The sequence below is a fragment of the Podarcis erhardii genome, assembly GCF_964252035.2.
Source record: "Podarcis erhardii genome assembly, chromosome: 14".
In the NCBI taxonomy this organism is placed as follows: Eukaryota; Metazoa; Chordata; class Lepidosauria; order Squamata; family Lacertidae; genus Podarcis; species Podarcis erhardii.
In genome coordinates, this window is record NC_138503.1 from 30320526 (window position 1) to 30345598 (window position 25073).

The following is a 25073-nucleotide window of genomic DNA, read 5'->3' on the forward strand; positions in this document are numbered from 1 at the left end:
TCCGTGGTGCCCTGTCTTATTTCAACATTCGGCTCTGACTAGAGACATCCCTTTGTTGGCACGCTCTGGCGTCGCCGCTGCGGAGAATAAAGCGCAATATTAAGTGGGTAGGTGATAGCGGCGCGGGAAGGGCAGTGAGCCGCTCTACCTTCCGTCTCTATGGCGCTAGCTCCCGTTTCTTGACAAGGCGCATGCGCAGAGACATTCCTTCGCTCCTGGCGAATCTTGCGTTTCCATGGACGCCGTTTCGCTGGTTCTGCGAGTGCGCAGGCGCAGCTGGCGCGAGGTGCGTGGCGCGCAGAGAGCGGGAAATATGGAGCCTCCGCGGGGCCACTTCCCGGCCCTCAACGCGCAGGAGAAGGCCCAGGTGGGCGCCGGGCGAGAGGGGCCGCGAGGGAGGGGCTTTGGCTTGGAGGAGGAAAGGGCGGGAGGGTCTCTTGAAGAGAGGGGCTTTGGCCTGGCAGCTGGGGAAGGAAGGCCCGCCCAGGCCCGCCCCTCTCTTTTTCTGTGGTGGAGATTTCAGGAGGTGGGACAGGGGAGAAGGCCCTCACTCTGCGGTATAGAGCATCTGCTTTGAACGCAGAAGGCCCCACGAGTGGGATTTCCAGATAGGGCTGGGAACCTTGGAGAGTTGCTGCCAGTCAGTGTAGACAGTACAGGCTAGATGGACTCAAATAATCTGACTTTGTGTAAGACAGCTTCCTATGTCCTTGCTTAAACCTGCTGTTTATTTAGAACCATGTGGACTGGATTCTTTCTCAACCTTGGATCCTAAGATGTTGCTGGGCTATCACTCCCATCATCGCTTCTCGGCCTTTTGGCTAAGATCAAGTGTAGTATTCCTAGCCAGCATGGCGAGGGGTCAGATATGATGGGAGTTGTAGTTTAAGAACATTGGGAGACCCAAGGTTGAGAAAGATCATGGCTTGGAAGAACATTCTCACTCCAGTTTGCATACAAAAAAAAAGTCTGTTTTTAGTCCCCACCGGCATCTTCAGGTGGGAGTCAGAAAGACCCTTGCTTGAAACCCTGGAGAGCCACTGCCAGTGTCGACAGTACTGAGCTAGATGGAATCTTACTTTGTAGGGAAGGAACATAAACACTTGCTTTGCACACACAAACTCCCAGGTTCAGTTCCCATCAGCATCTCCAGGTGGGAGTAAGAAAGACCCCTGTCTGAGATCCCGGAGAGCCACTGGCCCATATATAGGTCCATAATTTAGCAGTAGAGCAACTGCTTGGTGTGCAGCTGGTCCCAGATTCCACCTTCAGCATCTCCAGGTTGAGCTGCCCTTACCTGAGACCCTGGAGAGCCACAGCTGTTCAGTGTAGAGACACTACTGAGCTGGATAGGGCAATTTCTGAGCTAGGACAAAAGTGAAAAGGAACTAACAGAAGCAGAAGACATCAAGAAGAGGTGGCAAGAATACACAGAGGAACTATACCAGAAAGAAATGGATGTCTCGTACACCCCAGGTAGTGTGGTTGCTGACCTTGAGCCAGACATCCTGGAGAGTGAAGTCAAGTGGGCCTTAGAAAGCACTGCTAATAATAAGGCCAGTGGAAGTGATGATATTCCAGCTGAACTACTTAAAATTTTAAACGATGATGCTGTTAAGGTGCTACACTCAATATGCCAGCAAATTTGGAAAACTCAGCAGTGGCCAGAGGATTGGAGAAGATCAGTCTACATCCCAATCCCAAAGAAGGGCAGTGCCAAAGAATGCTCCAACTACCGCACAATTGCACTCATTTCACATGTTAGCAAGGTTATGCTTAAAATTCTACTAGGCAGGCTTAAGCAGTACGTGGACCGAGAACTCCCAGAAGTGCAAGCTGGATTTTGAAGGGGCAGAGGAACCAGAGACCAAATTGCAAACATGCGCTGGATTATTGAGAAAGTTAGAGAGTTCCAGAAAGACATCTACTTCTGCTTCATTGACTATGCAAAAGCCTTTGACTGTGTCGACCACAGCAAACTATGGCAAGTTCTTAAAGAAATGGGAGTGCCTGATCACCTCATCTGTCTCCTGAGAAATCTCTATGTGGGACAAGAAGCTACAGTTAGAACTGGATATGGAACAACTGATTGGTTCAAAATTGGGAAAGGAGTACGGCAAGGCTGTATATTGTCTCCCTGTTTATTTAACTTATATGCAGAATTCATCATGCGAAAGGCTGGGCTGGATGAATCCCAAGCCGGAGTTAAGATCACCGGAAGAAATATCAACAACCTCAGATATGCAGATGACACAACCTTGATGGCAGAAAGTGAGGAGGAATTAAAGAACCTTTTAATGAGGGTGAAAGAGGAGAGCACAAAATATGGTCTGAAGCTCAACATCAAAAAAACGAAGATCATGGCCACTGGGCCCATCACCTCCTGGCAAATAGAAGGGGAAGAAATGGAGGCAGTGAGAGATTTTACTTTCTTGGGCTCCATGATCACTGCAGATGGTGACAGCAGTCACGAAATTAAAAGACGCCTGCTTCTTGGGAGAAAGGCGATGGCAAACCTAGACAGCACCTTAAAAAGCAGAGACATCACATTGCCAACAAAGGTCCGTATAGTTAAAGCCATGGTTTTCCCAGTAGAGATGTATGGAAGTGAGAGCTGGACTATAAAGAAGGCTGATCACCGAAGAATTGATGCTTTTGAATTATGGTGCTGGAGGAGACTCTTGAGAGTCCCATGGACTGCAAGAAGATCAAACCTCTCCATTCTTAAGGAAATCAGCCCTGAGTGCTCACTGGAAGGACAGATCGTGAATCTGAGGCTCCAATACTTTGGCCACCTCATGAGAAGAGAAGACTCTCTGGAAAAGACCCTGATGTTGGGAAAGATGGAGGGCACAAGGAGAAGGGGACGACAGAGGACGAGATGGTTGGACGGTGTTCTCGAAGCTACAAACATGAGTCTGACCAAACTACGGGAGGCAGTGGAAGACAGGAGTGCCTGGCGTGCTCTGGTCCATGGGGTCACGAAGAGTCGGACACGACTAAACGACTAAACAACAACAACAGGGCAATTTCCTATGTACAGTGGTGCCTCGCAAGACGAAATTAATCCGTTCCGTGAGGCTCTTCGTATAGCAGTTTTTTCGTCTTGCGAAGCAAGCCCATTGACAGCTTAGCGGATTAGCGCTATTAGCGGTTTAGCGGCTTTTAGCGGATCAGCTGATAAGCGGCTTAGGGCTTAGGAAAGGGGGGGGGAGGGGAAAAACCCCGCAGGAACTCGCAAGACATTTTCGTCTTGCGAAGCAAGCCCATAGGGAAATTCGTTTTGCGAAGCGCCTCCAAAACGGAAACCCCTTTCGTCTAGCAGGTTTTCTGTCTTGCGAGGCGTTCGTCTTGCGGGGCACCACTGTACTCCTTTTGGGGATCTGTTTAAACCAGCCACCCCCAACTTTGTGCCCTCAAGATGTTAGGCCTATAACCCCTATCAACCCCAACATCATAGAGCTGTGTTGGCTGGGGCTGTTGGGAGTTGCACTCCCAAAATCCTGGAGGGCACTAGATTGAGGGAGGCCAGTTTATACTGTTGGGGATGCGGTTTTAAGTTACACAGAACCCTTCATTTTGAGTACATTGTTTTGGTGTGCATTCTTGTGTTCCTCCTTCCTCCAGCAAGACCGAGTGTTTGGCAATGCAGTTCATGTAGCTGCTGTCTTCCTAAACCTTGTTTTAAAACAACTTGTGGTGATCACCTTGTAACATCTTTGTCTTCCAGCTGAAAGAAAAGTTGGCCTTATTGAAAAGAGAATACAGCAAAACATTCCACAGGTTACAGGTAAGTAAACAATAGTGTCTGCCAAGGACTTATAAGCAACTGATTTCTTCAGTTGGGGAAGATGTTTCATCACCTGAGGCCCTTTTCCATGTGCTTCCTCAAGAGGTCCTGAGGGCAGCAACACAAGAGCAGGTCTTTTCTGCAGTGGCCCCTCGCTTGTGGAATGTGCTCCCTGGGGAGGCTCACCTGACTCCTTACTTACATATCTTTAGGTGCCAGGCAAAAAACATCCCTTTTCTTCCAGGCCTTGGTTAATTAAACAATCTATGGCCTTTTAAACTGGGGGGGGGGTATTGTTTTGTTTGTTACTATAGTGTGTATTTTTGTGTTTCTATGTTGTAACCCCTCCCCTGTGATCATCTCATGAAGAGTGATATAAACATTTAATAAATAATAATAACATTTTTTGGCAGAAAATGGAAGCACATCTGATTAAGCGCTGGTCTTCCCATTACCCTTGTTTGTTTTGTTTTTGTAGCGTGCTGAAAGAGCTGAAAAGGTGAACAACTATGTCAAGAAAAAGGTTGCAGAGAAAAACCTGTTGCTTATGCAAGAGGAAGCTGAGGGGGACCTTGCAGGTAAGCCTGGAAAGGCAGATCCATGGTTCTTTGGGTGTTTATCTGTCCTGATGAAGTCATTGCTCCATGGCTCTCACTCTTGTATTATAGGCTCACTCTGCCTTTCCCAAAAGGCAGAGCACTTTTTGTAATTATTGCACACAATGCTGTTCTTAGGCAGGCCTCTTGGGCTGAGGACTAAGTGAGACCATTACAGGGAGATGCCATAAAACTTAAATTAAGTTTTCTTGTGTTGTTTCTGCATTTGGAAGAATTGCAGTTCAGTGGCAAAGCATCTGCTTTGAATTCACCAGGTTCATGATTCAGTCTCCAGGTAGGACTTGGAGAGACTCTCTGCCTGAAACCCTGGAGATCCATTGCCAGGAGTGTAGTTAGTAGTCAGATTGACCAATGGTCTAATGCAATATAATCCAGCTTATATTATAAAGCTCTGATATTATACAGCTGTTCCTCTAGTTATACTGCTTTCTATGTTCCCACATATTGCTAATCTGAAGAAAATACCATAGGTATGTGTAACCAGAAGCGGGTTTTTTGTATACAGTCGTACCTCTTCTTATGTATCCCTCTGGATACGCAAACTTTGGGTTGTAAATGTGGCACGTGCGCAGAAGGGCACCTCCAGTTACGGACTTTTTGGGATATGGCCGGGCCTCTGGAACGGATCCCATCCGTAACCGGAGGTACCACTGTACAAGGACTGTGAGCTCAGTTCTAGCGCTCAAAAGAAATACCTCAGCACTCAATTCTTTAATTCTAAGTGGTTTTTGTACCTGACTCTGTTTGATGAATCTCTGGGTTTTAATTTTTTTAAAACAGGAAAGTAGATTTGTCAAGCCTGAAATCTGCTCTCCACATGTGCTTCTTTTTCTGTGCTGTGTGCTTCCTTGATGGGAGAGTGCTGTTATTTTTTCCTTCACAGATGGTGGCTGTTCAAAGAAGAGCACTGCAAAAGCTGCATCAGTCACCTTCAAGCCTGAGGTCTTCAACCAAGAAGACAGCTTGCTAGGAAACTTGAGTTCTTCGTGTAGCAACCAGGACCGCAAAAGGGTTCTCTTTAGTCCTGTTCTTAAGAAAAACCAGAATAGTTTGTCAAGAAGTAGAACCAAAGTGCAACAGAGAGCATCTTCGGCTTTGGAGGAGAGAGAAGAATCTACATGGGATGCACCTCTGGGAAATGTGGTACCCCAACCAGAGAGCTCCCAGGGTTCCAGGTCGCCAGTTTTCAACAGAAGTGACAGTTTATGGATGGACCATAGCATCCCAGTGGCCTCCTCAGGGAACACAGCTGAAGAAGGAAGAGGCAGCGATGTTTCTCCTGTGTTGCTGCATCTGGATTGTTTACAGGAAACATATGGGCAAGCCACCTTTCTTCATGATCTGTCCTGTGAAAACCAGGAGTCTTCACCTGAGCATCTTTGTGAGGAAGGCCTGTTTGATAGCTCTGGAGGTCCAGCTGTCAAGAATATTGTGTCACCTGCAGACATGCAGATTGAATCTCCACAGATGGAGAAGGAGGCAGGCCGGTTTGCAGGCTTAGCTGTGACAATTGAGGCTGCCTCTCATACACATGGAATGCAGCAAGAAGGCAGCCAATGCCAGGAACCTCAGAAATTGGAGCTCAGCGGCGGTGACGCTCCCACCAGCAAGCCCAGTGGAAAGGGTTTAGGGGATCAGCTTGAAGAAACTGGATCTCCCCTCCTGGATAGGGCTCCAGCCACACCTGCTAAGGATGTGCTGAGCTCTTGCACAGTAGTTGAGGGGCTCCTGTTTCCTGTTGAGTATTACGTAAGGACAACGCGGCGAATGTCCAGTAAACAGAGGGAGGTGAACTTGGCGGCTGTCATTCAAACCCAGCTGGGCAAAAGTAGGAAAGGACAGAGAATTGTGTGCAAGGAGAAGAGCACAGATCCAGCCTCGTTGTCCTCCCAAGGGCAGACAGAAAGTGGTGAGCAGAGACAGGCTATTCCTTTCCCATTTCCCAATTCTGGTGCCAGCCCTGGCACTTCTCCTCTTCAGTCTCTTTCTAACGAGAGCACATCTTCCAGCGGGGGTCTAGTACAGAGTGAAGGCCTAGTGCAGCCCAGAAGAAAGAGAAGGCTGAGAGGGAGGTCTAATCACAAGGCCTTGTCCTGCACAGCGGAGGACCCAGCAGAGAACATGGAGCTGACAATTCCCAAGGTTGAGAGTTCTCTTGTGCCAAGTGAAGCTCAGGGAAGGAAAGAAAACCACCATGGAAGAGACGAAGCCACAGTGCTTTACATTACATCTGGTGGCAGCGTGGAATCCAAGCAGAGTGGCAGAAAATGGCCGGCAGAGTCTGCAGTTTCTGCTTCCACAAACCCAGAGACTGTCCATGTCTCACAGGTGGTGAACTCAAAGGCCAGTGTTCCCTCCAGCTTCATGGGAATCCTGGAAGAAAATGACAAGACGTGTTGTCCTGACAGTGGGTCTCCTGAGCAGGCTGGGAATTGGAACAACACTGCGGTCAATCCGGCACAAGTGGATAGAGACCCCTTGCCTCACTACGCACCCCTAGTTGCCTCTGTGAAATGCAAGCGGAGGGGAGCACCCCGAGGTATGTGACCCCTGGACCCAGAGCTCGTTCAGCTTTATCACCCAGGGGCAGCTTGGGGAGGGGGCTCCTACTTGGTCCCTTTAGAGCAAGGGTCGCCAATGCAGTATTTGTGGGCACCACAGTGCCCACCAATTTCTCCAATGGCTCTCATGAAAGGCCTCAGTAAATATCCTCTCGGGAATATCTTGCTCATTTCCTGCGTACACTGGCTTAGCTTCTTCAGTGGAGACCCCTCCCCATGAGGCAAGTTGAGAAAGCTCCCTTAGGTGCCGTATTTTCATGAGGGTGGGTGGGCTGACCTGCAGGATCTCCTTAGGAAGTTCTTTGTGACTGGTCCCCTTTGAAGTGAGTTGGAGGTGCTGTGCAGCTGGCACACAAGAAGAGCTCCCTGATTGATTGATTGATTGATTGATTGATTGATTGATTGATTAATTGTGCCCCATATTAATTGGGGATGGGGAGGGCTTTTAGATTTCCAGCTTGATCACAATACGCTCATTTTACAGGCTCCTTGGTGGTCTTTGATATTTCCCCATTGTTTTGGGGCCTTATTGAGCTGGGGAATGGGAGAAGAAGACAAGGCTTTTCAAAACGTACCTGGAAGCACACAGGTCCTTTGCATCTGTCCATTTCTTCCAGGAGAATCCTGAGATGCAGGGGAGTTCACAGCTTAGAGCATCTAGGTGGTTCAGCAAAGGACAACTGAGAGCATGTTTCGAACCAACAGGTCTCCTGCTGCTAATTTGAAGCAGGGTGACTTTAAGGATCCCAGGAGCCCTTCTAGAGTAAGATCCTCACGACTGCAGTGAATGACAGGCTAAGTTGTTTCTCTTTTGTGTTTGCAGGTAGAAGGAGGGCCAGCCTGCCTGTGGAATCTCGGGATCCTACTTCACTTTACCTCTTTGGGACAGGTTCTCCCAAATTGCCCCTTCCTTTTCACGGCAAGAGAAGTAAGATGTCCAGTCTTGAATGGCTGCCCTGTGGCTTAGATCTCCAAGAATTCCACCTACCTGAAGATGAATTTGGGCTCCTTAAACTGGAAAAGCTCAAAGCCTGTGCTGTAAATCTGCCGGAGAATTTTGACACTGGCCAATCAGCCAAGTGCCTCCAGGACACTAGTGGGGCTGGCTTTGAGAAAGATTCAGCACTAGGAGAGAATCTCATTTCCCTGGAGAAAGAGCCACCCTTTCCAGTGGGCTCCCCTCGGAAAGCTCTTCCATCAACTGAGTTGTTCCTCTCTCTAGCCCTGGAAGGTGTCCCAGAGTCCCAGCTGCCTACCCCAGTTTTCCCCCGTTTGGGGGCAACCCCAGCCTCCCAGGCCTTGCCAGGCACGCCTGGTGCATCTCCTTTGCAAGCTCATGCCAGCCCTGAGCCAGGGGACTCTGCAGGTATTTCTGCCTTGCCCAGGAGCAGGCAAGAGGAAGAAGAGGGAGGTGGCAAAAGGATGCCCTCATGGTCACAAGGCCAAAGGGAAAAGAGCTGGAAGCCTGATGAGGACATGGCCAGCTTTGAAGAAAGGCTGCTGTCAGCTGGCGAGTCTGTTGAGTGTTGCAAGGAATCCCCCAAACAGGAAGAAAGAGCAGAGGAGCCTATGGTTGGTTGGTTTATTCATACAATTTCTGTGCTGCTTTCCAAACAGTGTACAAACAATAATCAACAAGAGCAGAGCATCATATTTACAGCACAAGTTATATAATTAAGAGTGTTCAATAAAACAAAAGAGCAGCTAAAAATGCAGCTGAACATTATTACTCACTCCACCCACATTCTGCTGTAATTATCAATCAGTGATCGCACACTCTTGCTGGGTAGTACCAACTGCTCTCTGCTTTTGGTCATAATTGTAGAGGTCTCTGGGATTCCCAAGGAGAAAGCAGAGGCGTTTCTGTCAGAGCTGCAGGCTTGACCTTCCAGGAACTGCAGTTATAATCAAAACTCGCTCCCTTGTGTACCTCTTTCTTTCCTTTTTCTTGGCTGCCTCCAGAACTCCATGACACTCCCTGTTCTTTGGTTCTGCCTAAGTTTCCCACAGCCTCTCTACGTCTTTCCCTTTCTTTGCTTCCATGTCTTGCCTGTTTCTCCCTCTGCCCATTCCTCAGGTTCTTGTTGCCTACTGTGCCCCCTTTCTTTGGTCACCGTCACCTGGAGTTCACTTGGGTCCCCTTAGCTACCCATCGCTCAACATTCCTGCCTACTCAGCCTGTTTCTGCCAACACCTCTCTCCCGTCATTCAGCCCTGTGTGAGAGTCCCCCCACCTTTCCCAGCCAGATCGACTTTTCTTTCACAGAAGCTGCATCAATTGCCAGGGTACTGTGGCTGAAACCTTATCCCTGAGCAGGTAGAATGTTCATGAGCATTCCAAGACCATTCCCAGCAAGGGGCAAATCACTGTTGGTTTTTAGCCTACTAGGTGCGGAATACCCTTGCGTCCAAAAGAAGGCAGCCTAGTTCAAGCTTCCGCCCTTAGGCAGTATTTTTCATGCATAAATCCTTGGTACAGATGTATAGCCTACCTTGAGTGGGAAACTTCTGTCGCTCCACATGCTGCTGAACTGCATCTCCCAACATCCCCTTTAGGCATGATGGGAGTTGCAGATCAACAAAATTTGGAGCACCAAAGGTTCTCCACCTCATTCAAGGGGTTGGAATATTGAGAGTTCATGTTTTACCTTAACTTCCAGGAATCTTGATTTGGGACAACTGTGCTTGAGCCAAGCTTAGGTACCCTTGTCTGTCCAAAATCACATTTCTGCAGATGTAATAATAATAATAATAATAATAATAATAATACATTTTATTTATATCCCGCCCTCCCTGGCCAGAACCGGGCTCAGGGTGGCTAACATCAAAATATATGATACATTAAAACATTACACTTACAGTTTTGGCAACTCTGTACACTCCAATTAAATAAAACCAAACAAATCTAGCCAAACATAAAGTACCTATCTGACTAATTAACAATTATTGCATTGCTTATCAACCTACTATTAGCATTCCAGGTGCCTGGTGCTTAAGAGGCAGGTGGGAACTCTGCTGCCCGGAAGCCATATGGTTCTTCATTTTATTACCTTGATGTTTTATCGCAGAACGAAGTGACCGTAGAAGACCCAGCGGAGGACAGCCAGAGAAAAGGGAGCTTGCAGATGACCTCAAAACTAAAGGTCAAAGAAGAAAACCATGTCACTTTTTAAAAAAGTGCTTTATTGATGTAAATGCATGTCTGCCCCCCCCCCTTTTTAAAACGCCTTGTTCCGATTCTACCTACTTCTGGACACAGATGTGTCCTTTTCCCCCTGGAGGTTGGGCCCTGCATGGACAATGTTATTCAGGCTTGCTAGGACTGATTCACGCTTTTGTTTATTTTTCCTTTTATATGCTTTTATTTTGTTTTATTGGTTTGGGTTTTTCATTATAATGGATATTGTATTTATATTGTACATAGCTTACACTGCTTAGGGGTTAAAAAAAATTAAGTGGCTCAGAAATGGTTATGAATACGTAACAAAATATTGTAGAGGTGCAGATAGCCACTTGCCTGTGGAGTTGAGAGGAGTGGCACAGTGGCCCCCACCCTCTTGGGTGTTCTCCTTTCTCTTCCATCCTCCCTTCACTCTCTCCTAGGACAGGCCTCCAGGATAGTGCCAAGAATGCTGTTTTTCTGTTTTTTGTTTTTTGCATGTGTGTGTGTGTGTGCAGAGGACAGAAGTATTGTGGTTGGGTGCCCATGTGTGCTCTCCCTTTCAGTCCCAGGCGGTGGGAAGGAAGCAGAAGGGCAGGATTAGCCGGGTTCAAGTACTTGTCGTCGTCAGGGCATCTGGCATGAACAGGGGAAAGGCCTTTAGAAGTGAAGCACTGAGAGACCACATCTGGTCCATATTGGGAGGAAGGCCTGGATGTGCAGGTGCTTTCCTGACAAGCTTGAGCCTCGGCCCCTTTATTGAGCTAGCCGCTGGTCTGGTGCCTGCACATGTCCAGTAAGCTGCTTTTCCCTGTGTAGGGGAGCACCAATCCCTTGCTGCTGCTGCTGCTGCTGCTGCTGCTGGTGGTGGAAGCCTTTTGTGGCACATGATTTGCCTTTGCTGGCAACATTTCCCTCCCACCCACCTGCCCCCTATTGATTCTTTCTCTCTTGTTTTGTACAGAGCTGCTCTGGCTCATGCTCGGTGGACGTGGGCACCGTGTGGTGGGAAGCCGCTGACTTCACAGCACTGTGTGTTGTGACAGCTTGTGAGGCTTCCGTTTCCCTCTGGAGGCACCTGGAGTCTGGCCACTGGGACTCTGTACACACCTGGCACTTTACAAAGGTTAGAAAGAAGGGGTCTTTGCTCCTGCTGAAATAGAATATGTGTGGTCTGCCCCATGGTAGCTATCACCTGCAACTTGCTGCAGTTGCCGTTGAGTAACTTCTGGAAACAAAAACTGGCTCTGGACTTCTTCCCATTGGAGCATCTGGTTGGCCCTTGGGATAGCAATATGCTGGACCAGATGGGGCCCCCTTTGGCCTCTTCCAGCAGCCAGGCTCTTCTTGTCCTGGAAGGGGGAGCACAGATGAGGAGGAAGAGAGTTGATTCCTGTTTCTCTGATTCCCCAGGTTCCGGTCTTTCAGATTGTCCCTCTTCCAGGTATCCAGAGCCTAGTGTGTGTTGCATTGGGAGGACTGGAGATTTCAGAGATCAGGTGAGTTGTGCCTGTTTTCAGAGATCCAAAATGTGTGTTCCTCCACAACATAATCATTGTGCATCTTAAGTGTAACTTTAAAAATGCTTTTTGGGCTCCGAGTAGAGGCCAGCTCTACCGCTGTGGCCTTGAGGAAGGAACCTTGACAGTTAAGTCTTTGTGGTTATTTCTGAGTGCTGCTGCAGAGAAGTGAGACTGACCCTCTTATACCATGATGCCCTGCTCTTTGGGTATTAATAACTCAACCAACTGTACTTCTGTTAGGCTGGCTGAAATGGCACAAAATAGTGTGCAGACTCTCAAATGCACCTTATCTGTGTCTCTCCCCCTACCCCACTTTGCATTGCTTGCCATCTAGCCTGATGGAGATCTCCTAGAAGTTATATCTACCAACTAGAATAGCTTTAAAAGAGTAGGATAAGGCCATGAATGGCTACTAGTCATGATGGCTATGTTCTACCTCCACTTTCAGAGGAAGCATCCTCTGAATACAAGTTGTTTGGAATCACAAGTGAGGAGAGGGCTACAGTTGCACTCAGGTTCCCCTTGTGGGCTTCCCAGAAGCATCTGGTTGGCCTCTATAATGCTGGACAAGATGGGCCTTTGGTATTTGATCTGTTTTAGCAGGGCCTTTTTTATGTTGTTAGTTTTGGAGAACTCGAAAGCTTGCACGGTATTTTCCGACATTTCAGCTGGCTTAATAACGGTATTGCTCCAATACGGATTTTGCAGTGGATTTTTACAGACCAGTACAGTTACCTTTTACTTTTTCAGCAAGTGGTGCTACAGGTTACTGAGTTACCACAGTTGTGCATAGAAAATGACACAGGAAACCTCCCATCAATGACTTCGTGGCCTTTGGGAGAAGCAGAAATACAGAATTTCCTTGCAGTGCTCTGTAAAAGAGCTGAACATAGCAGACCCTTTTTGTAGTGAACATAAATACACCCCAAACTCAGAAGTTCACAGTACATACTGTAAGACAGAGGCAAGGAATTATGAGGACTGCCTTGTCAAATAACCCTGTTTTTCTTGCATGGTAGCACAGAGATGTTACCAATACACTAAGGTTCTCAGCATACCTGCCAAAGTAAGTGCCGTTGGCATAAGGGAGGGATTACAAACATGCTTGGAATCGGGGCCAAAAGCTAACATGTCACCTTTTCTTCTAGGTTCTTGTTTTATTCTTCTGAAGATGGCTGTGTTAAGCAACCCCTCATCAAAACTGGAAACATAAATGCTGTCCTTGGACTAAAGAATAGGAGGCTGGTCAGTAGTTGTGGGTCACTCCAAGACCAAGAAGTGGAAGTTCTCTCTTTCTCTGATACAGGAAGGTGAGAGGTGGCGGTGGCAGCAGCAGTGGGAAAGGAAAGTTGGTGTTGGGGGGGGGGTCCACTGATCTCCTGGAGCAGCAGCCGAGACAAAAGGTGTTTTGCTGTCTTTGAGACGTCTTCTACTTCTTTCAGCTTGGTTTCAACATCCCTGGGGGTTTCTTTTGTTTCTAGGAGTAAGGAGAGGCAGGCTTTGATGCCTCCTGAAGAGACTGTTTTGGCTTTTGCTGAAGTTGATGGGATGGAGGAGGCTTTAATTGCCTTGACTACCACAGATTGCTTGGTGGTCTGGTAAGCATTTGTATGGAGCTTACTTGCATCACTGCCAGAACAAAGTTTTTCTCTAAATCTAAATCTAAAAACTTCCCAGTGTCCTAAATTAATGAGACTCTGATGTTTGACTTATATTTCATAAGGAAACCAGAAAAAAGGTACACTGCAATTTTATAAATGTATATTCCACCCCCACTCACATGGGAGGAAATATTTGTTTGTGGGGAGAGGAGGCTAGTAAAGGACACTTTAAATATTTTTAAATTATTTTTTAAAAATTAAGACTTGGTAATTCAACAGCATACATTTGTCTTACATTGTTTTAATTTTTGGGTGGGGTGGAAACAATATTTTTAACAAGCTAATCTTGGCAAGCCCAGAAAGTAATGATTGATAGTGGATTTCCTGTGAACAGTCCTGAGACTTGTGGGTATGGAGTGGTATATTACTATTACTAATAATAATAATACTAATACAGTTGTACCTTGGTTTTTGAACAGCCTAGTTCTCGAACGTTTGGCTCCCAAACGATCGAAACCTGGAAGTGACTGAAACTCTCTTGGGTTTCAGACTGGGGAGTGTCTCCCAGCCCTACCTGGAGGGGCTAGAAATTGTACCCAAGTCTTTTTGAATGCAAAACAGGTGCACTACCACTGAGCCACAGGCCCTTCTTTGTACACAAAGCAAGCTACACAAGCTGGCATCAGTAGCCCAGTTAATACCCCTGGCTTAGAGGCCCCTTCCCAGCTCGCATCCATCTCCTTAGATAAGGGAGTAGCTGACAGGCAGCCGGCGGGAGAAGTCTCTCCTCTCCTAACTGAATCAGAACTAAGGCTTCAAAGCAGATAAACATACGTGACCTCATTTTTGCAGCAACTAACAATCAGTCTTGGGGTTATCCTGACTATCAAGATGTTGTTTACAGGCCTTCCAGAACATTTTCACTGTTTGGTTCTACACCCCCCTCCTTTTGCTGCACTCTGTACAGGAGCAGGTGACATTTGCTTTCTCCTTTTGCAGGAACTTGACAACTGGGCAGCTGCTGAGGAAGGTTCCCCTTGGTTCTTCCTACCCAGGATCTGTCTGCCACAAAGCCTATTCTGACTCGGTATATCTCTTAAAGCAGGTTCTGCTCTGTGAAATACACAGTACTGCAGTTTGGGCCGGGTCAAGGAGCAAGGCATCTTGGGGAAAAGGGGATCTGGGATTCAAGTTGCACCCTTGCACTTACCTCTCCCGTGCCCTCCCCTGATGTTCTGGTCTTTGTGTTGCACTAGCTCCCTAGCTCTAGACACCACCAAGGTCCATCTTTGACCTTGAAGGCCCTAAATCCCTTTAGTTCTGCATTCCTAGGAGCTTGCCTTCCCGCCTACATCCCATTGCAGTGTAAGGCATCAGCAAAGTCTCCATCAATATAGCTTTCTGTTCCCTGGGTTAAAATGTTTCTGGATTGGCATCTAAGAGCCAGACCAAAACGTTTCCCGATCTGAGATTTTAACAGAAGCTCTGTGTCAGGGTTTCTGGGAGAAGTGAGGAGATGGCAGAGGAGACGGAAAGCGAGTGGGAGGAGGGAGAGAGAGACGAGGAAGAAGATGACGGAATTCGAAGGGAATCTATGAGCCTAAGCAGTGAGTCAGAGGATTCCCAAAAGGGAGCTAGCATGATCAGGCGAAAAGCAGGAGAAGAGAGAAGCTGTGAAAAGTCAGGGAAGGAGGGGAGAAAGCCCAGTGAAGCACAGACGCTGTCAGAGGGGTCTCAGCCGGAACGGAGTAAAGGGGGTGGAGTTGTCAGCCTCTCGGAGGGAGGAGGAACAGGAGAAAACAGAGAGAGGGGGTTGGAGCAAGGTATTCAGCCGGAAAGGGTAGAGAGTGGAACAGGGGGCAGTATAGAGGACGAAGGAAAGGTCAAAAGCAACGTACGCGCGCCAAGTTCAAACATAGAGGCGCGCGGAAGTGGGGAAAGCTCAGAGGAGGAGCCCGGCCCCAAAGCCAGAAGGAGGGGGCAGGAGGCGGCAGAGGATTCAGCCTCAGGCGAATCCCGGAAAGAGAGAACCCAGGGGGGCAGAAAGACCCTGCGGAAAAGAAAGGAGAGGAAGAGGTGGTCTAGAGCCAGGCTATTAAGTTGGTGTGGAGGAGGGGAGGAGTCAGAGGGGGACTTCGGCGGTCTAACGTGACAGACGTACAGCCACAATGCTGAACTGTGAAAGAAGCAATTATCTTCAATAAACTTTTCCTGTAAGTAAACTACAACGGAGTAAGGTCTCTCGTGAGCTGGGACCCACCTGGGTGGTTGTGACAGAAAGTCCCCCTCCCTCTGAAAGCAAAAATTTTTTTTTGCGAAGCTCACGAACGGGGCAGCCATGAGTGCTGAGGAACAGCTGGCTGCACTCCGGGATCAGATTACCACTCTCACAACGGCAGTCATTGCTTCGCAGAAGAAGAATGCTGACTTGGAGAAAGCCTGCCAGGATTTGCAAGCAAGGTGGGAAAATGCGGACAAGGCGGGGACCCCGGGCTCCAGAGCGGAGGGCATTGCGCTTGGAAGGAGGGGGGGTGCCCTAGTTTCGCATTTTAATGGCAACTTGCAAGACTATCCCAACTTCAGGGCAGATGTCGTGTATGCACTGCATTTACTCCGTCATGATTTTAGAGATGAGGAGGAGAGAGTGGGATTTATTGTTTCGCACCTGCATGGGGAGGCCAGGGCTTGGCTACGCAATCTGTGGCGCGAAGATGGACCAGCCCGTCGCAATGCAGATGCGTTTATCAAGGCAATGGATGCTTGTTTTCAATCCTCTGTGGATAAGGACATTGCGCGCCGGCAGATGCACGGGCTGAGGCAGGGGAGAGCCACTGTACGCCAATATCATTCTAAATTTTTTGCATTGCTCACCGCCTTAGATTGGCCGAAGGACAGTCTACCGGTCAGGGATCTTTTTTGGGAGGGATTGAGCCCCTCCGTCAAGGATGAGATCGCAAGGGGGGACAGACCCCAGACCCTGGAAGACGTGGTGCAACGGGCTTTGGCTATAGGAATTCGACATGAGGGACGTCCGTGGCACGAGGAGGGGGGGCCCCAAGCGCGCGCGCAAGCAAAAGCTCTCCCTTTTGTGCACAGGGATTTCAGCCGTGCGCACCCCTCACCAATGGGGAAGGAAGGCGAGGAGCCAATGGAGATTGGTGGTGCTAGGGCTCAAAAGCCATCCCAGAGCCCCATCCCTGCTGCAGCCAAAGCGAAGCCTCCTAGAGGGACCAGGAAGTGTTACATCTGCGACAGTGCACACCATATGGCGAAAGAGTGCCCCCAGAGGCTCCAGAAGCACACTGCAGCACTAGCAACTGTGACAGCAGAGGTGCAATCAGAGGAGCAGCTTCAGGGAAACTGCAGTGCCTGGCTGGAAGCAGAGCTACTGGGGCTCAGCCAGGCGGATCTGTAGAGAAGTCCCCAGCATCCTTGCAGCGCATGGACCCTTTACCTCCCAAACCAGCAGTTTTACTCACAGCAACACTCCAGCTGCCTGATGGGCGACTTCTCGAGGTTCCAACAACCATCGATTCGGGAAGCAACGCCGATTTCGTGGGATTACAGTTCGTCAAGCAGCATAACATAGCGCTCCTGCCTGCAACGACGCCTCTGAACGTGGTCACGGTAGACGGCAGGAAGTTGCTGGGGGGGCAAGTGGTGCAGCAAACCCCTCCCATGATGATGCAAATTGGAGACCATCGAGAGCTTATTAGTTTCAATGTCACCCACTTATCGGACACGCCCATCGTGTTGGGCATGAGTTGGCTGGACAGGCACAGTCCCGCGGTTGCTTGGTACCAGAGGCAGATCACCTTTTGTTCATCGTATTGCGCCCAGAATTGCATCCAAACCGATCAAGGAGGAGAAGCCGAACAGCAGCTGCATCTGAGTATGGTGCAAGCGGTTCCTCACAAGTACGCGGAGTTCTTGGAGGTTTTCTGCGAAAAGGAAGCTGACAAATTGCCGCCTCACAGACCTTACGACTGCGCGATTGACTTAGTGCCAGGCGCGCAGTTGCCAACTGCCAAGCTGTACTCCATGTCGGAAGACGAGCTGCAAGAGCTTCGGGAGTTCATAGAACACAACCTCAAGCGCGGATTCATCCAGGAATCTAAAGCAGCAGGAGGCAGTCCTGTTTTCTTTGTGAAAAAGAAAGACACGCCCCAGAAGAGGCTCATTGTGGACTACCGGTTCATAAACAGACTAACTAAGCCCAAGGCCTTCCCCATGCCCAAAATTGACGACCTTTTGGCTACAGTCAGGAGGGGGAAGATTTTTACCAAGCTGGATTTACGTGGAGCTTACAACCTCATCCGCATCAGGAAGGGCGACGAGTGGAAGACGGCCATGTTCACTCCTTTGGGCACGTACGAATACAGAGTTATGCCCTTCGGTCTACAAAATGGCAGCCATGTTTTCCAAGCATTCATGCATCACGTCCTGGCAGGTCTCCTCTACAAGAAGTGTGTCTGTTTTCTCGACGATATCCTGATTTTCTCGGAATCGCCAGAGGATCACGATAAGGACGTGAAGGAAGTTCTGCAGAGGCTGAAGGAACACAGGCTGTACGCCAAGTTGGAGAAGTGCCAGTTTGATGTGAGAGAGGTAGATTTCCTTGGCTACAAGCTGTCCGACGAGGGACTGGCCATGGACAAGACTAAAGTCCAAGCGCTGTTGGACTGGAAAAGCCCTCGAAATCGGAAGGAGGTCCAGAGGTTCATCGGCTTTGCCAATTTTTATCGCAAGTTTATTAAAGGTTTTGCAAACGCGACGGCGGCAATCACTGACACCCTCAGTTCCAAGAAGAAGAAGTTCGTCTGGACCGAACAAGCAGAGCGATCCTTTCGGAAGCTTAAAAGCCTTTTCGCCTCCGAGGAGCAGCTGCTGCACGTGAATCCGGGCAGGCCCATGCGGGTAGAGACAGATGCATCAGACAGAGCAGTTGGGGCCGTCCTCTTGCAAGAGGATTCGCAAGGCAACTGGAGACCGGGTGCATTCTACTCCCGGAAGCTCAGCAAGACGGAGCGCAACTACACCATATGGGACAGGGAGTTGTTGGCCATTCATGCAGCTTTCAAAGCGTGGCGACACTTCTTGATAGGAGCCAAGCACACGGTGCAGGTCCGCACGGATCACAAGAACTTGGAGTATTGGCGGACGGCTAAATTGCAAACCCAACGACACATGCGCTGGGCGGAATTCTTTGCGGATTTCGATTTCAAAATAGAATACATCCCTGGAGACTCCAATGTTATAGCAGACGCGCTGTCCCGAAAGCCTCAATACCTGGAGGAAGTAGCTCCAATCGCAGCGAAGTACATTTTCGCACCGCAGGCGTGGACGTGCGCTACCATCGCAGTCGACCTGGACGCGGTGCGACGCGCGCTGCAAGAGGATCAGTTTGCACAATCCAAGATGGAGGAGCTCCGCAGAGGGTCGCCTGACAACAATGAGTTTCAGTTGCAGGATGGACTTTTGACTCGCAAGGGCGCCCTTTACGTGCCCACCGACGAGCTTCGCGCCACGGTTTTGCAACAATTGCACGATGCCCCGAGTGCGGGCCATTTCGGCAAAGAGAAGACGATGGAGTTGGTGGCAAGGGACTTTTGGTGGCCCCAGATGAGAGGAGAGGTGGCGGACTACGTAGCCAGGTGCGATATCTGCCAGAGGTCCAAACCAGTGCATCAGAAGCAGGCGGGATTGTTAGAACCGCTGGAGACACCGCAGCAACCGTGGGAGAGGGTAGCGTTGGACTTTGTTACAGACCTGCCCAGCTCCAGAGGTAAGACGGCGGTGTTAGTGGTTGTGGACTTGTTCACCAAGATGGCGCACTTCATTCCTTGTGCCAAGGTGGCGACGGCAGAACAGACCGCAAAGCTCTTCATCGATCACGTCTTCAGAGTGCATGGACTACCGCAGTCCGTCTTGTCCGACAGGGGGCGCCAATTTGTTTCCACTTTCTGGCGGAAGCTTCTGGGTATCTTGCACGTCAAGATCAACCTGACGTCGGCGAGGCATCCACAGACCAACGGTCAAGCGGAGAGGGTCAACGCGATCATGCAGCAGTACCTACGGTGTTACGCCAACCAGCGACCCGCGGCGTGGGTGGACTACCTGCCGATGGCTGAGTTCGCCTACAACAACACGAAGCACGCATCCACCGGGGTGACGCCTTTCTTCGCGAACTATGGACGTCATCCCAGAACCTTCCCGAGCTTTACAGCACCTGAAGGGGGGGGACCTCAAAATGCCGACCAGTTTGCAGCAGAGTTGCAAGAGGTGCACGAGGAGCTGCGGAGACATTTGGAGCTGGCAAAGCAGGCGTATAAGGTGCAAGCCGACAAACACAGAAGGGCGGGGGAAGACATTCAGGTTGGGGACTGGGTATGGTTAGCAGCCCACGCGATGCCGGCCAGGTCGTTGGCCAAAAAGAAGTTAGAACACAGGCAGCTAGGACCATATCAAGTTGAGGCTAAGATCAATCCGGTGGCTTTTCGCCTAGCCCTTCCGGAGGGCTCCAGGGTGCACCCGGTCTTTCATAGGTCGGTGCTCACTCCCTACAAAGCCCCACACAGGTTTCAAGAGTCAGGAGCACCTCCAGAGCCACGTAGAAGGGCGCCTGAGAGAGGGGAGTCGCCAAGACCAGAACCTCTTAATGAGGTCACAGAGATACTGGATTCACGATGGGGGGAGGAGGGAGTTGAATATTTTCTCGCCAGGGAAGGCACTCCAGTCTCTGCAAATAGCTGGGTGCCGGGTTACGCTTTGGACGAACCCCTGTTGAAGGAGGAGTTTCATGCAATTTTTCCGCACAAACCCATGCCCGAGGAGTATTTTGATGATTGGCTTTTCACGCCCACTTTGTCGGGCAGCACGTTCGGGGGTTTCTCCTCGCCCGAGGGCTCTACGCCCAAAACAAGCCCGACCAGGGATCCCCGCCTGGGGGGGGGAGAGACAAACCCTTATTGGTGGGTGGATCAGCCAAGGGAGGTATGGAGTCAGAGGTGGATGATAGGTCCTTGGCAGGCAGCGCCAGGAGAAGCAGTGAGGGAGGAAGAGACTGTGATGCCTTCAGGGGGGGAACCCGAGTTCGAACACACGTATACGGAGCTGCCAGAGGAGAAGATTGACGTGGACACCCGGTATCCTGAACCGACCCAGCAAGAACCACATTTCCCTCAACCTGCACCCAGCGACCGGGAGGGGGGAAGGGGGGGCTTCGAGGGGGGGATGGATGTCAGGGTTTCTGGGAGAAGTGAGGAGATGGCAGAGGAGACGGAAAGCGAGTGGGAGGAGGGAGAGAGAGACGAGGAAGAAGATGACGGAATTCGAAGGGAATCTATGAGCCTAAGCAGTGAGTCAGAGGATTCCCAAAAGGGAGCTAGCATGATCAGGCGAAAAGCAGGAGAAGAGAGAAGCTGTGAAAAGTCAGGGAAGGAGGGGAGAAAGCCCAGTGAAGCACAGACGCTGTCAGAGGGGTCTCAGCCGGAACGGAGTAAAGGGGGTGGAGTTGTCAGCCTCTCGGAGGGAGGAGGAACAGGAGAAAACAGAGAGAGGGGGTTGGAGCAAGGTATTCAGCTGGAAAGGGTAGAGAGTGGAACAGGGGGCAGTATAGAGGACGAAGGAAAGGTCAAAAGCAACGTACGCGCGCCAAGTTCAAACATAGAGGCGCGCGGAAGTGGGGAAAGCTCAGAGGAGGAGCCCGGCCCCAAAGCCAGAAGGAGGGGGCAGGAGGCGGCAGAGGATTCAGCCTCAGGCGAATCCCGGAAAGAGAGAACCCAGGGGGGCAGAAAGACCCTGCGGAAAAGAAAGGAGAGGAAGAGGTGGTCTAGAGCCAGGCTATTAAGTTGGTGTGGAGGAGGGGAGGAGTCAGAGGGGGACTTCGGCGGTCTAACGTGACAGACGTACAGCCACAATGCTGAACTGTGAAAGAAGCAATTATCTTCAATAAACTTTTCCTGTAAGTAAACTACAACGGAGTAAGGTCTCTCGTGAGCTGGGACCCACCTGGGTGGTTGTGACACTCTGCTTTCAGTGCAGCTTTCAGACTGCAGCATGCCTTGAGTCTTAGAGGTGGGTTAGAAACAGAGTCACAGTCTTGTTAAGGGGGTACCACTTTCCTGAGCCTGGGATCTCCTCTCCCTCCCCATAATTCCACCACCAGTCGCTGCTACTTTTGTTGCTTGCTGAATTGACATTTCTACTTGCTTTTCCTTCCTTGTGGATCAGGGCCTCCTGTTCGTAGTTCTGAGCCACCCGCATGCCAAGGAGAGCAACTCATGGCTGAACCCTGCCTTCCAGGTGGTTGTGCTCAACCCCAAGACAGCGAGGAGTGCCAGGCTGATGTCCTTATCCCTTCCCCTGGGAATCACAGGAAGGCAAGTTGTTGTTGTTGGCTGTTGTTGTTTCCACCCATAAAACCAGCAGTTAGAGCAGATTGCAGCCAAACTAGGGTATGGGGATCTGACTGCCCATTTAGCTCATTTCTTCCTACTCTGGCTGGCAGCAGCTCCCAGGCTCTCTGGCAGAGGTTTCTCCCAGTCCTGCTACCTCTGATAACGTTAACTGGGCGCAGCAAGGACTGGGGATGTCCTGTATTCAAGGCATATGCTTCCCCTCCCCCACTTTCTTTCCAGCCCAGTGGAGCTACATTCCTGTTGATGCTTCTGTAGCTCTAGGTCACTGGGAGGGCACTGCCTCCTTCCTGCCAGCCTCCTGTGTAAATCTGATTTTAAGCACTGGAGCTTCCTGGACTCTGGTGAAGGGAGCTGCTTCCTCTGCAGCTCTTCATGTCAGGAGTTCCTAATGAAGCCTCTGCTGGCGTGTGTCATGATGGGTTACCATTCAAGTGCAGACCACTTTCTGCCTGCCCCCTTCTCTGCCCTTTGAACATCCTGGACCTCTTCCACAAACAGCTTTTTTTCCTGGTTGATGATGAGGATCATTAAAACATGCTGTAACTTCCACTTCTATTTAAGCAGGCTTTTTAAGGATCCAGATTTTACTGCACTGTTGTGATTTTAAGAAAACAGCCTTGTATAAAGTTGTAGAAAAATGTTAAATCTGTTTTTAATCGTGTGAGTCCTCTGTGTTTCTTCTTTTTATTTTGACTTTATACTCTTGCATTTTAGTTCTACTTTAATTTTTTTTTTAAATAGTTATGTTATGGGGCAGCATTAATCTGGATATTGCTTTTGGCTCTAGGTACTTGGAGGGTGAAGTGAAGGGCGCTTCTGCAGCAGCTGTGCTAACATCTGGAACCATTGCTGTCTGGGATTTATTTTGGGGGCAGTGCATGGCTCTGCTGCCCCCCAACTCTGAAGGGAGCTGGTCTCTTGCCAGATGGTCTGTAACTGACACTTGTCTACTGGCTGGGCAAAAGGACGGCAGTGTTTACATTTACAGTTACACAACAGCTTTGAGGGACTCGCTTGGTTAGATGAGTTAATTTGGACAAGATTTCCTGCACTTGAACAATATGTAAGGACTAGGGGATCCATTTCTCCGAAAAGTTGAATGCTTTCAGGAATAAACCAATTTCAAAAGTGTTATGAAGTAGCCCTAGGAGAAAGTTATATTCTGTTTATTCTGGCATTGCCAGTATAGTTATGCCTGCTGGGGCCAATGGTATCCCAGAAGGCTGGTCTCAGGAATTGATAATGGGCACGATCCACTTTGAACGTTTTCTCTGCATACCCCAATGGGCTTCCCTGGGCACAGCATTGTGCAAAATATATTGTTCTTACTGTTCACCCTCTTGGGCAGGCTTTGAACTGTTAAAAACATTTTCTGGAGTGTCTTAAATATAATATTAAAATTTCTTTTTCAAAAAATGTATAAAGTTTTCTAGGTGACGGGTTTGTTTCTAAACACTTAGAAATTGCCTAAAATTTTCCAAATGCTGTATGTGTATCATTGAAAGATAAGGCAGTCCATTCACCCAGCCTCACAATGGTAATAGAACCAATAGAAAAGGAAGAAGTAATAGACACAACAGAAAAGGAAAAGGGAATGGGAAGGGAAGAAGAAAGCAAGTGTTGGAGCAGCTAATCCTTTACTGTCCATTATGATGTCTCCCTCTCCATAATTATCCTCCTGGGCTGCAGAGAATGGTCTACAGATAGCTGGCATGAAAGTGGGATGGAGTACAGTGGTACCTTGGTTGTCAAATTTAATCCATTCTGGAAGTCCGTTTGACTCCTGAAATGGTTCAAAAACCAAGGCATGGCTTCCGATTGGCTGCAGGAGCTTCCTGCACTCAATTGGAAGCCACAAAAGCCACGTCGGATGTTCAGCTTCCGAAAAAAGTTCGCAAACTGGAACACTCACTTCCAGATTTGCGACATTCGGGAGCCGATTTGTTCGGAAGCCAAGCCATTTGACTACCAAGGTAGCACTGTGTTTGAGATTTCAGGCACACATCTTCAAATTTCTAAAGGACTGTCTCATGGAAGATGGAGCAAGTTTTTTCCTGCTCTGGAAGGTAGGACTCGAACCAATGGCTGCAAACTCCAAGAAAGGAGATTCCAACTAACCTTCAGGAAAAAACTTTCTGACAGTAAGAGCTGTTTGTTTGACAGTTTGGAACGGTCTCCTTTGGAAGGTTGTACACTGTCCTTCCTGGGAGGTTTTTAAGCAGAGGTTGGATGGCCATCTGTCATGGATGCTTTAGCTGAGTTTCCTGCATTGCAGGGGTTGGACTAGATGACCTTTGGGTTCCTTCCAACTCTACAATTCTGATTCTATGGGGGATCCCTGCCCCTCCTCAGCAGAAAGTAAGTAGAGAGGATCTGGGGTGCTGTACTGCACCTGACTGGTCCCTCCTGTTCCTTCCCTTCTACCCTCCTGCTGTCTGTCATAGAATGAAAATTCTGTTGACAGGAATGAGGCTTCCAGGCCGTTACCCATAAAAAGAATGGAAAAAATCCTGGAGGTTTAGCATAATGCTAAATGTAATGATGAAAAAATGACTCCCTCTCCAATGAGAGTGGGGAAGCTTTGGCCCTCCTGATGTTACTCCCATCAGCCCTAGTAAAGGACCCTTGGAAGGTTAAGTCCAGTCAAAGGTGACAGGAGTGTAGCGGTCATCTCGCTTTCAGGCCAAGGGAGCCGGCGTTTGTTCATAGACAGCTTTCTGACTAAACCACAAGCCAGAGCGCATGGAAACACCATTTACCTTCCCGCCGCAGCAGTATCTATCTACCTGCACTGGCATGCTTTCAAATTTCTAGGTTGGCAGGAGCTGGGACAGAGCAACAGGATCTCACCCTGTCATGCAGATTCGAACCACCAACCTTCTTATCAGCAAGCCCAAGAGGGCCACCTGTGTCCCTTACCAGCCCTAGTAAGCATGGCCAGTGACCAGGGATGTTGGAGTGCCAAAGGTTTCCCACACCTCTACAATGATCAGTGGGGGTGGGAGGCTTGTGTTTGTGTGTGCACATGCACAAATACACTACACAGCTACACAGCTACACCCTCTGCAGGCATGTGTTCCCCAAAAGGGTTTCATCCTGTCCATGTGCCCTGGAGGCAGACTTTGCTAACTGGTGGCAGGGTTTCAGGTAGGAGTCTTTCCTAGGTCTTCCTGGAGATGCCAGCCACATAACATGCCGAAAGGCCTAGATTCAAAGTGGGCAAAGATTCCAGTCCCTGTTGTTCTGAATAAAAGGCTGGTTTAAACGGCAACATTGTAATCTATTTTTATGGAGTCAGACCTCTTGGCTCATCTAGCTCCATATTGTCTGCCCGGGTTGGCAGTAGTTCACCAGAAGAATATCCGCAGCCCTATCTGGGACCTTCTGCATGCAAAGGAGGT

The 25073-nt window shown here is 49.3% G+C and overlaps 1 protein-coding gene across 2 annotated transcripts; it reads left to right on the forward strand.

Annotated features, from left to right (window-relative positions):
- The first annotated feature begins 160 nt into the window (after positions 1 to 160).
- PALB2 (partner and localizer of BRCA2) lies at positions 161 to 23154 on the forward strand. 2 transcript variants are annotated; one of them, XM_081840626.1, is made up of 13 exons: positions 161 to 367; positions 3731 to 3790; positions 4269 to 4368; positions 5291 to 6946; positions 7792 to 8540; positions 10037 to 10111; positions 11093 to 11254; positions 11542 to 11627; positions 12800 to 12961; positions 13133 to 13249; positions 14252 to 14339; positions 21485 to 21633; positions 22460 to 23154. In XM_081840626.1, exons 1-13 carry the CDS (start codon positions 236 to 238, stop codon positions 22692 to 22694), a joined length of 3771 nt encoding a protein of 1256 aa, XP_081696752.1. In that variant the 5' UTR covers positions 161 to 235; the 3' UTR covers positions 22695 to 23154. The 2 variants fall into 2 exon arrangements, with proteins under 2 accessions (XP_081696752.1, XP_081696753.1); XM_081840627.1 differs by lacking the exon at positions 161 to 367 and adding an exon at positions 575 to 689.
- Positions 23155 to 25073: the final 1919 nt, after the last annotated feature.

What these genes read in the sequence shown, in the direction of transcription:
- PALB2 (XM_081840626.1), top strand. Translation starts at nt 236, where the DNA reads ATGGACGCCGTTTCGCTGGTTCTGCGAGTGCGCAGGCGCAGCTGGCGC. An exon ending in AAAGAGCAGAGGAGCCTATG is followed by an intron (nt 8,541 to 10,036) that starts GTTGGTTGGTTT and finishes GTTTTATCGCAG; the next exon opens with AACGAAGTGACCGTAGAAGA. An exon ending in ACAGATTGCTTGGTGGTCTG is followed by an intron (nt 13,250 to 14,251) that starts GTAAGCATTTGT and finishes CTCCTTTTGCAG; the next exon opens with GAACTTGACAACTGGGCAGC.